This window comes from Taudactylus pleione, unplaced genomic scaffold, assembly GCF_031769625.1.
Source record: "Taudactylus pleione unplaced genomic scaffold, aTauple2 ptg001024l, whole genome shotgun sequence".
NCBI classification, from domain to species: Eukaryota; Metazoa; Chordata; class Amphibia; order Anura; family Myobatrachidae; genus Taudactylus; species Taudactylus pleione.
In genome coordinates this window covers 309,981-324,435 of record NW_028285425.1, presented here as the reverse complement: position 1 = coordinate 324,435, position 14,455 = coordinate 309,981, and the positions used below count along the sequence as shown (strand labels likewise).

General features: G+C 54.2%; 1 protein-coding gene across 2 annotated transcripts in view; it reads right to left on the bottom strand.

Annotated features, from left to right (window-relative positions):
- HSF2BP (heat shock transcription factor 2 binding protein) overlaps nucleotides 1–14,455 on the bottom strand; it is a 153,263-nt gene that overhangs the window by 106,884 nt on the left and 31,924 nt on the right. For both annotated transcript variants that reach the window (XM_088461181.1, XM_088461182.1), the window contains exons 2-3: nucleotides 9,614–9,780; nucleotides 6,929–7,011 (exon numbers count right to left, since the gene is read on the bottom strand). In XM_088461181.1, the coding sequence (XP_088317307.1) occupies nucleotides 6,929–7,011; nucleotides 9,614–9,780 (250 nt within the window). The remainder of the gene's footprint in view (nucleotides 1–6,928; nucleotides 7,012–9,613; nucleotides 9,781–14,455) is intronic.

Sequence of the window (14,455 nt, the reverse complement as noted above, 5' to 3'; positions counted from 1 at the left end):
CTTACAGACTGAATAGGAGGAGAGGGATGTGGGGGGACACTGACAGGCTGAATAGGAGGAGAGGGATGCGGGGGACACTGAGATGCTGAATAAGAGGAGAGGGATGCGGGGGGCCACTGAGAGGCTGAATAGGAGGAGAGGGATGTGGGGACACTGACAGGTTGATTAGGAGGAGAGGGATGCGGGGGACACTGAGAGGCTGAATAGAAGGAGAGGGATGCGGGGGGACACTGAGAGGCTGAATAGGAGAAGAGGGATGCGGGGGACACTGAGAAGCAGAATAGGAGGAGAGAGATGCGGGGGGACACTGAGAGGCTGAATAGGAGGAGAGGGATGCGGGGGCCACTGAGAAGCTGAATAGGAGGAGATGGATGCGGGGGGACACTGACAGGCTGAATAGGAGGAGAGGGATGCGGGGACACTGACAGGCTGAATAGGAGGAGAGGAATGCGGGGGGACACTGAGATGCTGAATAGGAGGTGAGGGATGCGGGGGACACTGAGACACTGAATAGGAGGAGAGGGATGCGGGGGGACACTGACAGGCTGAATAGGAGGAGAGGGATGCGGGGGGACACTGACAGGCTGAATAGGAGGAGAGCGATGCGGGGGACACTGAGAGGCTGAATAGGAGTAGAGGGATGCGGCGGGACACAGAGGTTGAATAGGAGGAGAGGGATGCGGAGACACTGACAGGCTGAATAGGAGGAGAGGGATGCAGAGACACTGACAGGCTGAATAGGAGGAGAGGGATGTGGGGGACACTGACAGGCTGTATAGGAAGAGAGGGATGCAGGGGACACTGAGAGGCTGAATAGGAGGAGTGGGATGCGGGGGACACAGACACTGAATAGGAGGAGAGGGATGCGGGGGACACTGACAAGTTGAATAGGAGGAGAGGGATGCAGAGACACTGACAGGCTGAATAGGAGGAGAGGGATGTGGGGGGACACTGACAGGCTGAACAGGAACAGATGGATGCGGGGGGACACAGAGGCTGAATAGGAGGAGAGGGATGCGGAGACACTGACAGGCTGAATAGCAGGAGAGGGATGCGGGGGGACACTGAGATGCTGAATAGGAGGAGAGGGATGCGAGGGGACAATGACAGGCTGAATAGGAGGAGAGGGATGCGGGGGACACTGAGATGCTGAATAGGAGGAGAGTGATGCGGGGGACACTGAGATGCTGAATACGAGGAGAGGGATGCAGGGGGACACTGACAGGCTGAATAGGAGGAGAGGGATGCGGGGGACACTGAGAGGCTGAATAGGAGGAGATGGATGCGGAGACACTGACAGGCTGAATAGGAGGAGAGGGATGCGGGGGGAAACTGACAGGCTGAATAGGAGGAGAGGGATGCGGGGGACACTGAGAGGCTGAATAGGAGGAGAGGGATGCGGGGGACACAGAGACTGAATAGGAGGAGAGTGATGCGGGGGACACTGAGATGCTGAATACGAGGAGAGGGATGCGGGGGGACACTGACAGGCTGAATAGGAGGAGAGCGATGCGGGGGACACAGAGGCTGAATAGGAGGAGAGGGATGCGTGGGAGACTGACAGGCTGAATAGGAGGAGAGGGATGCGGAGACACTGACAGGCTGAATAGGACGAGAGGGATGCGGAGACACTGACAGGCTGAATAGGAGGAGAGGGATGTGGGAACACTGACAGGCTGAATAGGAGGAGAGGGATGCGGGGGACACTGAGAGGCTGAATAGGAGGAGAGGGATGCGGGGGACACAGAGACTGAATAGAAGGAGAGGGATGCGGGGGACACAGAGACTGAATAGGAACAGAGGGATGCGGGGGACACTGACAGGCTGAATAGGAGGAGAGGGATGCGGGGGGACACTGACAGGCTGAATAGGAGGAGAGGGATGCGGGGGACACTGAGAGGCTGAATAGGAGGAGAGGGATGCGGGGGACACAGAGGCTGAATAGGAGGAGAGGGATGCGGAGACACTGACAAGCTGAATAGGAGGAGAGGGATGCGGAGACACTGACAGGCTGAATAGGAGGAGAGGGATGTGGGGACACACACAGGCTGAATAGGAGAGGAGGGATGCGGAGACACTGACAGGCTGAATAGGAGGAGAGGGATGCGGAGACACTGACAGGCTGAATAGGAGGAGAGGGATGCGGGGGGACACTGACAGGCTGAATAGGAGGAGAGGGATGCGGGGGACACAGAGACTGAATAGGAGGAGAGGGATGCGGGGGACACAGAGGCTGAATAGGTGGAGAGGGATGCGGGGGACACTGACAAGCTGAATAGGAGGAGAGGGATGCGGAGACACTGACAGGCTGAATAGGAGGAGAGGGATGCGGGGGGACACTGACAGGCTGAATAGGAGGAGAGGGATGCGGGGGACACAGAGACTGAATAGGGGGAGAGGGATGCGGGGGACACAGAGACTGAATAGCAGGAGAGGGATGCGGGGGACACAGAGGCTGAATAGGAGGAGAGGGATGTGGGGGACACTGACAAGCTGAATAGGAGGAGAGGGATGCGGAGACACTGACAGGCTGAATAGGAGGAGAGGGATGCAGAGACACTGACAGGCTGAATAGGAGGAGAGGGATGTGGGGACACTGACAGGCTGAATAGGTGGAGAGGGATGCGGGGGACACTGACAGGCTGAATAGAAGAAGAGGGATGCGGAGACACTGACAGGCTGAATAGGAGGAGAGGGATGCGGAGACACTGACAGGCTGAATAGGAGGAGAGGGATGCGGAGACACTGACAGGCTGACTAGGAGAAGAGGGATATGGGGGACACTGAGAGGCTGAATAGAAGGAGAGGGATGCGGGGGGACACTGACAGGCTGAATAGGAGGAGAGGGATGCGTGGGGACACTTACAGACTGAATAGGAGGAGAGGGATGCGGGGGGACACTGACAGGCTGAATAGGAGGAGAGGGATGCGGGGGACACTGAGATGCTGAATAGAAGGAGAGGGATGCGGGGGGCCACTGAGAGGCTGAATAGGAGGAGAGGGATGTGGGGACACTGACAGGTTGATTAGGAGGAGAGGGATGCGGGGGACACTGAGAGGCTGAATAGAAGGAGAGGGATGCGGGGGGACACTGACAGGCTGAATAGGAGGAGAGGGATGCGGGGGACACTGAGAAGCAGAATAGGAGGAGAGAGATGCGGGGGGACACTGAGAGGCTGAATAGGAGGAGAGGGATGCGGGGGCCACTGAGAAGCTGAATAGGAGGAGATGGATGCGGGGGGACACTGACAGGCTGAATAGGAGGAGAGGGATGCGGGGACACTGACAGGCTGAATAGGAGGAGAGGAATGCGGGGGGACACTGAGATGCTGAATAGGAGGTGAGGGATGCGGGGGACACTGAGAGACAGAATAGGAGGAGAGGGATGCGGGGGGACACTGACAGGCTGAATAGGAGGAGAGCGATGCGGGGGACACTGAGAGGCTGAATAGGAGTAGAGGGATGCGGCGGGACACAGAGGTTGAATAGGAGGAGAGGGATGCGGAGACACTGACAGGCTGAATAGGAGGAGAGGGATGCAGAGACACTGACAGGCTGAATAGGAGGAGAGGGATGTGGGGGACACTGACAGGCTGAATAGGAAGAGAGGGATGCAGGGGACACTGAGAGGCTGAATAGGAGGAGTGGGATGCGGGGGACACAGAGACTGAATAGGTGGAGAGGGATGCGGGGGACACTGACAAGTTGAATAGGAGGAGAGGGATGTGGGGGGACACTGACTGGCTGATTAGGATGAAGGAAAGCGATGCGGGGGGACACTGACAGGCTGACTAGGAGGAGAGGGATGCTGAGACACTGACAGGCTGAATAGGAGGAGAGGGATGCAGAGACACTGACAGGCTGAATAGGAGGAGAGGGATGTGGGGGGACACTGACAGGCTGAATAGGAACAGATGGATGCGGGGGGACACAGAGGCTGAATAGGAGGAGAGGGATGCGGAGACACTGACAGGCTGAATAGGAGGAGAGGGATGCGGGGGGACACTGAGATGCTGAATAGGAGGAGAGGGATGCGGGGGGACAATGACAGGCTGAGTAGGAGGAGAGGGATGCGGGGGACACTGAGATGCTGAATAGGAGGAGAGTGATGCGGGGGACACTGAGATGCTGAATACGAGGAGAGGGATGCGGGGGGACACTGACAGGCTGAATAGGAGGAGAGGGATGCGGGGGACACTGAGAGGCTGAATAGGAGGAGAGGGATGCGGGGGACACAGAGACTGAATAGGAGGAGAGGGATGCGGAGACACTGACAGGCTGAATAGGAGGAGAGGGATGCGGGGGGACACTGACAGGCTGAATAGGAGGAGAGGGATGCGGGGGACACTGAGAGGCTGAATAGGAGGAGAGGGATGCGGGGGACACAGAGACTGAATAGGAGGAGAGTGATGTGGGGGACACTGAGATGCTGAATACGAGGAGAGGGATGCGGGGGGACACTGACAGGCTGAATAGGAGGAGAGCGATGCAGGGGACACAGAGGCTGAATAGGAGGAGAGGGATGCGTGGGACACTGACAGGCTGAATAGGAGGAGAGGGATGCGGAGACACTGACAGGCTGAATAGGAGGAGAGGTATGCGGAGACACTGACAGGCTGAATAGGAGGAGAGGGATGTGGGGACACTGACAGGCTGAATAGGAGGAGAGGGATGCGGGGGACACTGAGAGGCTGAATAGGCGGAGAGGGATGCGGGGGACACAGAGACTGAATAGGAGGAGAGGGATGCGGGGGACACAGAGACTGAATAGGAACAGAGGGATGCGGGGGACACTGACAGGCTGAATAGGAGGAGAGGGATGCGGGGGGACACTGACAGGCTGAATAGGAGGAGAGGGATGCGGGGGACACTGAGAGGCTGAATAGGAGGAGAGGGATGCGGGGGACACAGAGGCTGAATAGGAGGAGAGGGATGTGGAGACACTGACAAGCTGAATAGGAGGAGAGGGATGCGGAGACACTGACAGGCTGAATAGGAGGAGAGGGATGCAGAGACACTGACAGGCTGAATAGGAGGAGAGGGATGTGGGGACACTGACAGGCTAAATAGGAGAAGAGGGATGCGGAGACACTGACAGGCTGAATAGGAGGAGAGGGATGCGGAGACACTGACAGGCTGAATAGGAGGAGAGGGATGCGGGGGGACACTGACAGGTTGAATAGGAGGAGAGGGATGCGGGGGACACAGAGACTGAATAGTAGGAGAGGGATGCGGGGGACACAGAGGCTGAATAGGAGGAGAGGGATGCGGGGGACACTGACAAGCTGATTAGGAGGAGAGGGATGCGGAGACACTGACAAGCTGAATAGGAGGAGAGGGATGCGGAGACACTGACAGGCTGAATAGGAGGAGAGGGATGCAGAGACACTGACAGGCTGAATAGGAGGAGAGGGATGTGGGGACACTGACAGGCTAAATAGGAGAAGAGGGATGCGGAGACACTGACAGGCTGAATAGGAGGAGAGGGATGCGGAGACACTGACAGGCTGAATAGGAGGAGAGGGATGCGGGGGGACACTGACAGGCTGAATAGGAGGAGAGGGATGCGGGGGACACAGAGACTGAATAGTAGGAGAGGGATGCGGGGGACACAGAGGCTGAATAGGAGGAGAGGGATGCGGGGGACACTGACAAGCTGAATAGGAGGAGAGGGATGCGGAGACACTGACAGGCTGAATAGGAGGAGAGGGATGCGGGGGGACACTGACAGGCTGAATAGGAGGAGAGGGATGCGGGGGACACAGAGACTGAATAGGAGGAGAGGGATGCGGGGGACACAGAGGCTGAATAGGAGGAGAGGGATGTAGGGGACACTGACAAGCTGAATAGGAGGAGAGGGATGCGGGGGACACAGAGACTGTATAGGAGGAGAGGGATGCGGGGGACACAGAGGCTGAATAGGAGGAGAGGGATGTGGGGGACACTGACAAGCTGAATAGGAGGAGAGGGATGCGGAGACACTGACAGGCTGAATAGGAGGAGAGGGATGCAGAGACACTGACAGGCTGAATAGAAGGAGAGGGATGTGGCGACACTGACAGGCTGAATAGGAGGAGAGGGATGCGGGGGACACTGACAGGCTGAATAGGAGAAGAGGGATGCGGAGACACTGACAGGCTGAATAGGAGGAGAGGGATGCGGAGACACTGACAGGCTGAATAGGAGGAGAGGGATGCGGGGGACACTGACAGGCTGAATAGGAGGAGAGGGATGCGGGGGACACTGAGCGACTGAATAGGAGGAGAGGGATGCGGGGGGACACTGACAGGCTGAATAGGAGGAGAGGGATGTGGGGGGACACTGACAGGCTGAATAGGAGGAGAGGGATGCGGGGGGACACTGACAGGCTGAATAGGAGGAGAGGGATTCGGGGGGACACTGAGAGGCTGAATAGGAGAGGGATGCGGGGGGACACAGAGGCTGAATAGGAGGAGAGGGATGCGGGGGACACTGAGAGGCTGAATAGGAGGAGAGGGATGCGGGGGGACACAGAGGCTGAATAGGAGGAGAGGGATGCGGGGGACACTGACAGGCTGAATAGGTGGAGAGGGATGCGGGTGGACACTGACAGGCTGAATAGGAGGAGAGGGATGCGGGGGACACTGAGAGGCTGAATAGGAGGAGAGGGATGCGGGGGGACACTGACAGGCTGAATAGGAGGAGAGGGATGCGGGGGACACTGACAGGCTGAATAGGAGGAGAGGGATGCGGGGGGACACTGAGAGGCTGAATAGGAGAGGGATGCGGGGGGACACAGAGGCTGAATAGGAGGAGAGGGATGCAGGGGATACTGAGAGGCTGAATAGGAGGAGAGGGATGCAGGGGGACACAGAGGCTGAATAGGAGAGGGATGCGGGGGGACACTGACAGGCTGAATAGGATGTGCTGAATAACAGTCTTTACTCACTTCTTTTGCACGTAAATATTCCCCCTGAGATGCTTCTAAACGGGAGGTAATATGAGCACAGTCCAGTTCTTTTGCCTCCAAGGCTAGAGTAGAAATATTAAGAGACAAGTGATACAGAGACCCCAGAGGGCAGCGAATACACAGATGAGAATGGAGGCCTGCACAGGCTGAGAGATGAGAATGGAGGCCTGCACAGGCTGAGAGATGAGAATGGAGGCCTGCACAGGCTGAGAGATGAGAATGGAGGCCTGCACAGGCTGAGAGATGAGAATGGAGGCCTGCACAGGCTGAGAGATGAGAATGGAGGCCTGCACAGGCTGAGCGATGAGAATGGAGGCCTGCACAGGCTGAGCGATGAGAATGGAGGCCTGCACAGGCTGAGAGATGAGAATGGAGGCCTGCACAGGCTGAGAGATGAGAATGGAGGCCTGCACAGGCTGAGAGATGAGAATGGAGGCCTGCACAGGCTGAGAGATGAGAATGGAGGCCTGCACAGGCTGAGAGATGAGAATGGAGGCCTGCACAGGCTGAGCGATGAGAATGGAGGCCTGCACAGGCTGAGCGATGAGAATGGAGGCCTGCACAGGCTGAGAGATGAGAATTGGAGGCCTGCACAGGCTGAGAGATGAGAATGGAGGCCTGCACAGGCTGAGAGATGAGAATAGAGGCCTGCACAGGCTGAGAGATGAGAATAGAGGCCTGCACAGGCTGAGAGATGAGAATAGAAGAGGAGGGGAACACCTTATATTAAAACAAGAAAAAAACAAAAATGGAGCAGTGTCAGTCAAAGCGCAAATTTATTAAGTACAATGTAAACTCGCGGCCGGTGGTGTCACATATAAAGTTTAGGACATAACCTATAAAGAAAGATCTATGTATTACTAAATATCCTCTATCAATCAGCCAATATCTATTTATAAAATAGGATTATGTGGATGATCACAACTATGCTGTATGTTATGGATTGTGCCCATGGACGTCCGGCTTGCAATGTACATAAAAATGGCAGCTCACCTCTCTCAGCAATGTACATAAAAATGGTGGCTCACCTCTCTCAGCAATGTACATAAAAATGGTGGCTCACCTCTCTGCAATGTACATAAAGATGGTGGCTCACCTCTCTCAGCAATGTACATAAAAATGGTGGCTCACCGCTCTCAGCAATGTAGATAAAAATGGCAGCTCACCTCTCTCAGCAATGTACATAAAGATGGCGGCTCACCTCTCTCAGCAATGTACATAAAAATGGTGGCTCACCTCTCTCAGCAATGTACATAAAAATGGTGGCTCACCTCTCTGCAATGTACATAAAGATGGTGGCTCACCTCTCTCAGCAATGTACATAAAAATGGTGGCTCACCTCTCTCAGCAATGTACATAAAAATGGTGGCTCACCTCTCTGCAATGTACATAAAGATGGTGGCTCACCTCTCTCAGCAATGTACATAAAAATGGCAGCTCACCTCTCTCAGCAATGTACATAAAAATGGTGGCTCACCTCTCTCGGCAATGTACATAAAAATGGTGGCTCACCTCTCTGCAATGTACATAAAGATGGTGGCTCACCTCTCTCAGCAATGTACATAAAAATGGTGGCTCACCGCTCTCAGCAATGTAGATAAAAATGGCGGCTCACCTCTCTCAGCAATGTACATAAAGATGGCGGCTCACCTCTCTCAGCAATGTACATAAAGATGGTGGATCACCGCTCTCAGCAATGTACATAAAGATGGCGGCTGACCTCTCTCAGCAATGTACATAAAGATGGGGCTCACCTCTCTCAGCAATGTACATAAAGATGGCGGCTCACCGCTCTCAGCAATGTACATAAAGATGGTGGCTCACCGCTCTCAGCAATGTACATAAAGATGGTGGATCACCGCTCTCAGCAATGTACATAAAGATGGCGGCTCACCTCTCTCAGCAAAGTACATAAAGATGGCAGCTCACCGCTCTCAGCAATGTACATAAAGATGGTGGCTCACCTCTCTCAGCAATGTACATAAAGATGGCGGCTCACCTCTCTCAGCAATGTACATAAAGATGGCGGCTCACCGCTCTCAGCAAAGTACATAAAGATGGCGGCTCACCTCTCTCAGCAATGTACATAAAGATGGCGGCTGACCTCTCTCAGCAATGTACATAAAGATGGTGGATCACCGCTCTCAGCAATGTACATAAAGATGGTGGCTCACCTCTCTCAGCAATGTACATAAAGATGGTGGCTCACCTCTCTCAGCAATGTACATAAAGATGGCGGCTCACCGCTCTCAGCAAAGTACATAAAGATGGTGGCTCACCTCTCTCAGCAATGTACATAAAGATGGCGGCTGACCTCTCTCAGCAATGTACATAAAGATGGTGGATCACCGCTCTCAGCAATGTACATAAAGATGGTGGCTCACCTCTCTCAGCAATGTACATAAAGATGGTGGCTCACCTCTCTCAGCAATGTACATAAAGATGGCGGCTCAACGCTCTCAGCAAAGTACATAAAGATGGTGGCTCACCTCTCTCAGCAATGTACATAAAGATGGCGGCTCACCTCTCTTAGCAATGTATATAAAGATGACGGCTCACCGATCTCAGCAATGTACATAAAGATGGCGGTTCACCTCTCTTAGCAATGTATATAAAGATGACGGCTCACCGCTCTCAGCAAAGTACATAAAGATGGAGGCTCACCGCTCTCGGCAGCTTCCAGCCGCAGCACGCTCTCCACCAGCTCCTGGTTCAGGATCTGCGGCAGGAAATCTCTCATCTGCATCACTTCTGTTGTCAGGCGCTCGACGTCCTTCCTCTGCACCAGCACAACGTCCGGCTCCATGGGCACAGCGGTGACAGACCCGCACCTAGACATGTGGTATAGAGGAACTGCGGTTATCCCCCTATAGATGTATATATTGGGAAATAATTCCTGTCAATCATGATGTAGAGTGATTTTGGGGGTAATTTTGTGTAGTGGTGACTGGTGTATACCATGGTTTTCCCATCTGAAGACCACCCCTGGATATAGGTAGGCAGTTCTCCACTCACCCACTTGGGAGGCAATTGGTGTATCTGATATATTATGTCTAGAAGAGAAGATGGGACCCGTAAGCCTGGGGCTGGACCTGCAGCCAGTTGGCAATCTCATAGCTCGGTGATAGATCTAATGGTGATGTCTCAGAGATCACTGTATGAATGATTATGCACATCTATATAATGGGTGAGAAGGGGGAAATGGTCAACACGTATGGAACCTGCCGCTCTGATTATGGGGCAACTGAACGCAAGTCTGACTGTAGCACGCATGGTCCATGTTATCACACTGCACGTGTTACAGAACCTGGTGCACCATCTCCACCTGTGACCGAGGGGGTGTAACCAGGCTGTAACAGCACCTTCCATGTTATCACACTGCACGTGTTACAGAACCTGGTGCACCATCTCCACCTGTGACCGAGGGGGTGTAACCGGGCTGTAACAGAACCTTCCATGTTATCACACTGCACGTGTTACAGAACCAGGTGTACCATCTCCACCTGTGACCGAGGGGGTGTAACCAGGCTGTAACAGCACCTTCCATGTTATCACACTGCACGTGTTACAGAACCTGGTGCACCATCTCCACCTGTGACCGAGGGGGTGTAACCGGGCTGTAACAGAACCTTCCATGTTATCACACTGCACGTGTTACAGAACCAGGTGTACCATCTCCACCTGTGACCGAGGGGGTGTAACCGGGCTGTAACAGCATCTTCCATGTTATCACACTGCACGTGTTACAGAACCTGGTGCACCATCTCCACCTGTGACCGAGGGGGTGTAACCGGGCTGTAACAGCACCTTCCATGTTACCACACTGCACGTGTTACAGAACCAGGTGTACCATCTTCACCTGTGACCGAGGGGGTATAACCGGGCTGTAACAGCACCTTCCATGTTATCACACTGCACGTGTTACAGAACCAGGTGTACCATCTCCACCTGTGACCGAGGGGGTGTAACTGGGCTGTAACAGCACCTTCCATGTTATCACACTGCACGTGTTACAGAACCAGATGTACCATCTCCACCTGTGACCGAGGGGGTGTAACCGGGCTGTAACAGCACCTTCCATGTTATCACACTGCACGTGTTACAGAACCAGGTGTACCATCTCTACCTGTGACTGAGGGGGCATAACCGGGCTGTAACAGCACCTTCCATGTTATCACACTGCACGTGTTACAGAACCAGGTGTACCATCTCCACCTGTGACCGAGGGGGTGTAACCGGGCGGTAACAGAACCTTCCATGTTATCACACTGCACGTGTTAGAGAACCAGGTGTACCATCTCCACCTGTGACCGAGGGGGTGTAACCGGGCTGTAACAGCATCTTCCATGTTATCACACTGCACGTGTTACAGAACCAGGTGTACCATCTCCACCTGTGACCGAGGGGGTGTAACCGGGCTGTAACAGCACCTTCCATGTTATCACACTGCACGTGTTACAGAACCAGGTGTACCATCTCCACCTGTGACCGAGGGGGTGTAACCAGGCTGTAACAGCACCTTCCATGTTATCACACTGCACGTGTTACAGAACCTGGTGCACCATCTCCACCTGTGACCGAGGGGGTGTAACCGGGCTGTAACAGAACCTTCCATGTTATCACACTGCACGTGTTACAGAACCAGGTGTACCATCTCCACCTGTGACCGAGGGGGTGTAACCGGGCTGTAACAGCATCTTCCATGTTATCACACTGCACGTGTTACAGAACCTGGTGCACCATCTCCACCTGTGACCGAGGGGGTGTAACCGGGCTGTAACAGCACCTTCCATGTTACCACACTGCACGTGTTACAGAACCAGGTGTACCATCTTCACCTGTGACCGAGGGGGTATAACCGGGCTGTAACAGCACCTTCCATGTTATCACACTGCACGTGTTACAGAACCAGGTGTACCATCTCCACCTGTGACCGAGGGGGTGTAACTGGGCTGTAACAGCACCTTCCATGTTATCACACTGCACGTGTTACAGAACCAGATGTACCATCTCCACCTGTGACCGAGGGGGTGTAACCGGGCTGTAACAGCACCTTCCATGTTATCACACTGCACGTGTTACAGAACCAGGTGTACCATCTCCACCTGTGACTGAGGGGGTGTAACTGGGCAGTAACAGCACCTTCTATGTTACCACACTGCACGTGTTACAGAACCAGGTGTATCATCTCCACCTGTGACTGAGGGGGCGTAACCGGGCTGTAACAGCACCTTCCATGTTATCACACTGCACGTGTTACAGAACCAGGTCTACCATCTCCACCTGTGACTGAGGGGGTGTAACCGGGCTGTAACAGCACCTTCCATGTTATCACACTGCACGTGTTACAGAGCCAGGTGTACCATCTCCATCTGTGACCGAGGGGTGTAACCGGGCTGTAACAGCACCTTCCATGTTATCACGCTGCACGTGTTACAGAACCAGGTGTACCATCTCCACCTGTGACCGAGGGGGTGTAACTGGGCTGTAACAGCACCTTCCATGTTATCACACTGCACGTGTTACAGAACCAGATGTACCATCTCCACCTGTGACCGAGGGGGTGTAACCGGGCTGTAACAGCACCTTCCATGTTATCACACTGCACGTGTTACAGAACCAGGTGTACCATCTCTACCTGTGACTGAGGGGGCATAACCGGGCTGTAACAGCACCTTCCATGTTATCACACTGCACGTGTTACAGAACCAGGTGTACCATCTCCACCTGTGACCGAGGGGGTGTAACCGGGCGGTAACAGAACCTTCCATGTTATCACACTGCACGTGTTAGAGAACCAGGTGTACCATCTCCACCTGTGACCGAGGGGGTGTAACCGGGCTGTAACAGCATCTTCCATGTTATCACACTGCACGTGTTACAGAACCAGGTGTACCATCTCCACCTGTGACCGAGGGGGTGTAACCGGGCTGTAACAGCACCTTCCATGTTATCACACTGCACGTGTTACAGAACCAGGTGTACCATCTCCCCCTGTGACCGAGGGGGCGTAACCGGGCTGTAACAGCACCTTCCATGATATCACACTGTACGTGTTACAGAGCCAGGTGTACCATCTCCACCTGTGACCGAGGGGGTGTAACCGGGCTGTAACAGAACCTTCCATGTTATCACACTGCACGTGTTACAGAGCCAGGTGTACCATCTCCACCTGTGACCGAGGGGGCGTAACCGGGCTGTAACAGCACCTTCCATGTTATCACACTGCACGTGTTACAGAGCCAGGTGTACCATCTCCACCTGTGACCGAGGGGGCGTAACCGGGCGGTAACAGCACCTTCCATGTTATCACACTGCACGTGTTACAGAACCAGGTGTACTATCTCCACCTATGACCGAGGGGATGTAACCGGGCTGTAACAGCACCTTCCATGTTATCACACTGCATGTGTTACAGAACCAGGTGTACTATCTCCACCTGTGACCGAGGGGGTGTAACCGGGCTGTAACAGCACCTTCCATGTTATCACACTGCACGTGTTACAGAACCAGGTGTACCATCTCCACCTGTGACAGAGGGGGTGTAACCGGTCTGTAACAGCACCTTTCATGTTATCACACTGCACGTGTTACAGAGCCAGGTGTACCATCTCCACCTGTGACCGAGGGGGTGTAACCGGGCTGTAACAGCATCTTCCATGTTATCACACTGCACGTGTTACAGAACCAGGTGTACCATCTCCACCTGTGACCGAGGGGGTGTAACCGGGCTGTAACAGCACCTTCCATGTTATCACACTGCACGTGTTACAGAACAAGGTGTACCATCTCCCCCTGTGACCGAGGGGGCGTAACCGGGCTGTAACAGCACCTTCCATGATATCACACTGCACGTGTTACAGAGCCAGGTGTACCATCTCCACCTGTGACCGAGGGGGTGTAACCGGGCTGTAACAGAACCTTCCATGTTATCACACTGCACGTGTTACAGAGCCAGGTGTACCATCTCCACCTGTGACCGAGAGGGTGTAACCGGGCTTTAACAGCACCTTCCATGTTATCACACTGCACGTGTTACAGAGCCAGGTGTACCATCTCCACCTGTGACCGAGGGGGCGTAACCGGGCGGTAACAGAACCTTCCATGTTATCACACTGCACGTGTTACAGAACCAGGTGTACTATCTCCAACTATGACCGAGGGGATGTAACCGGGCTGTAACAGCACCTTCCATGTTATCACACTGAATGTGTTACAGAACCAGGTGTACTATCTCCACCTGTGACCGAGGGGGTGTAACCGGGCTGTAACAGCACCTTCCATGTTATCACACTGCACGTGTTACAGAGCCAGGTGTACCATCTCCACCTGTGACCGAGGGGGTGTAACTGTGCTGTAACAGCACCTTCCATGTTATCACACTGCACGTGTTATAGAACCAGGTGTACCATCTCCATCTGTGACCGAGGGGTGTAACCGGGCTGTAACAGCACCTTCCATGTTATCACACTGCACGTGTTACAGAACCAGGTGTACCATTTCCAC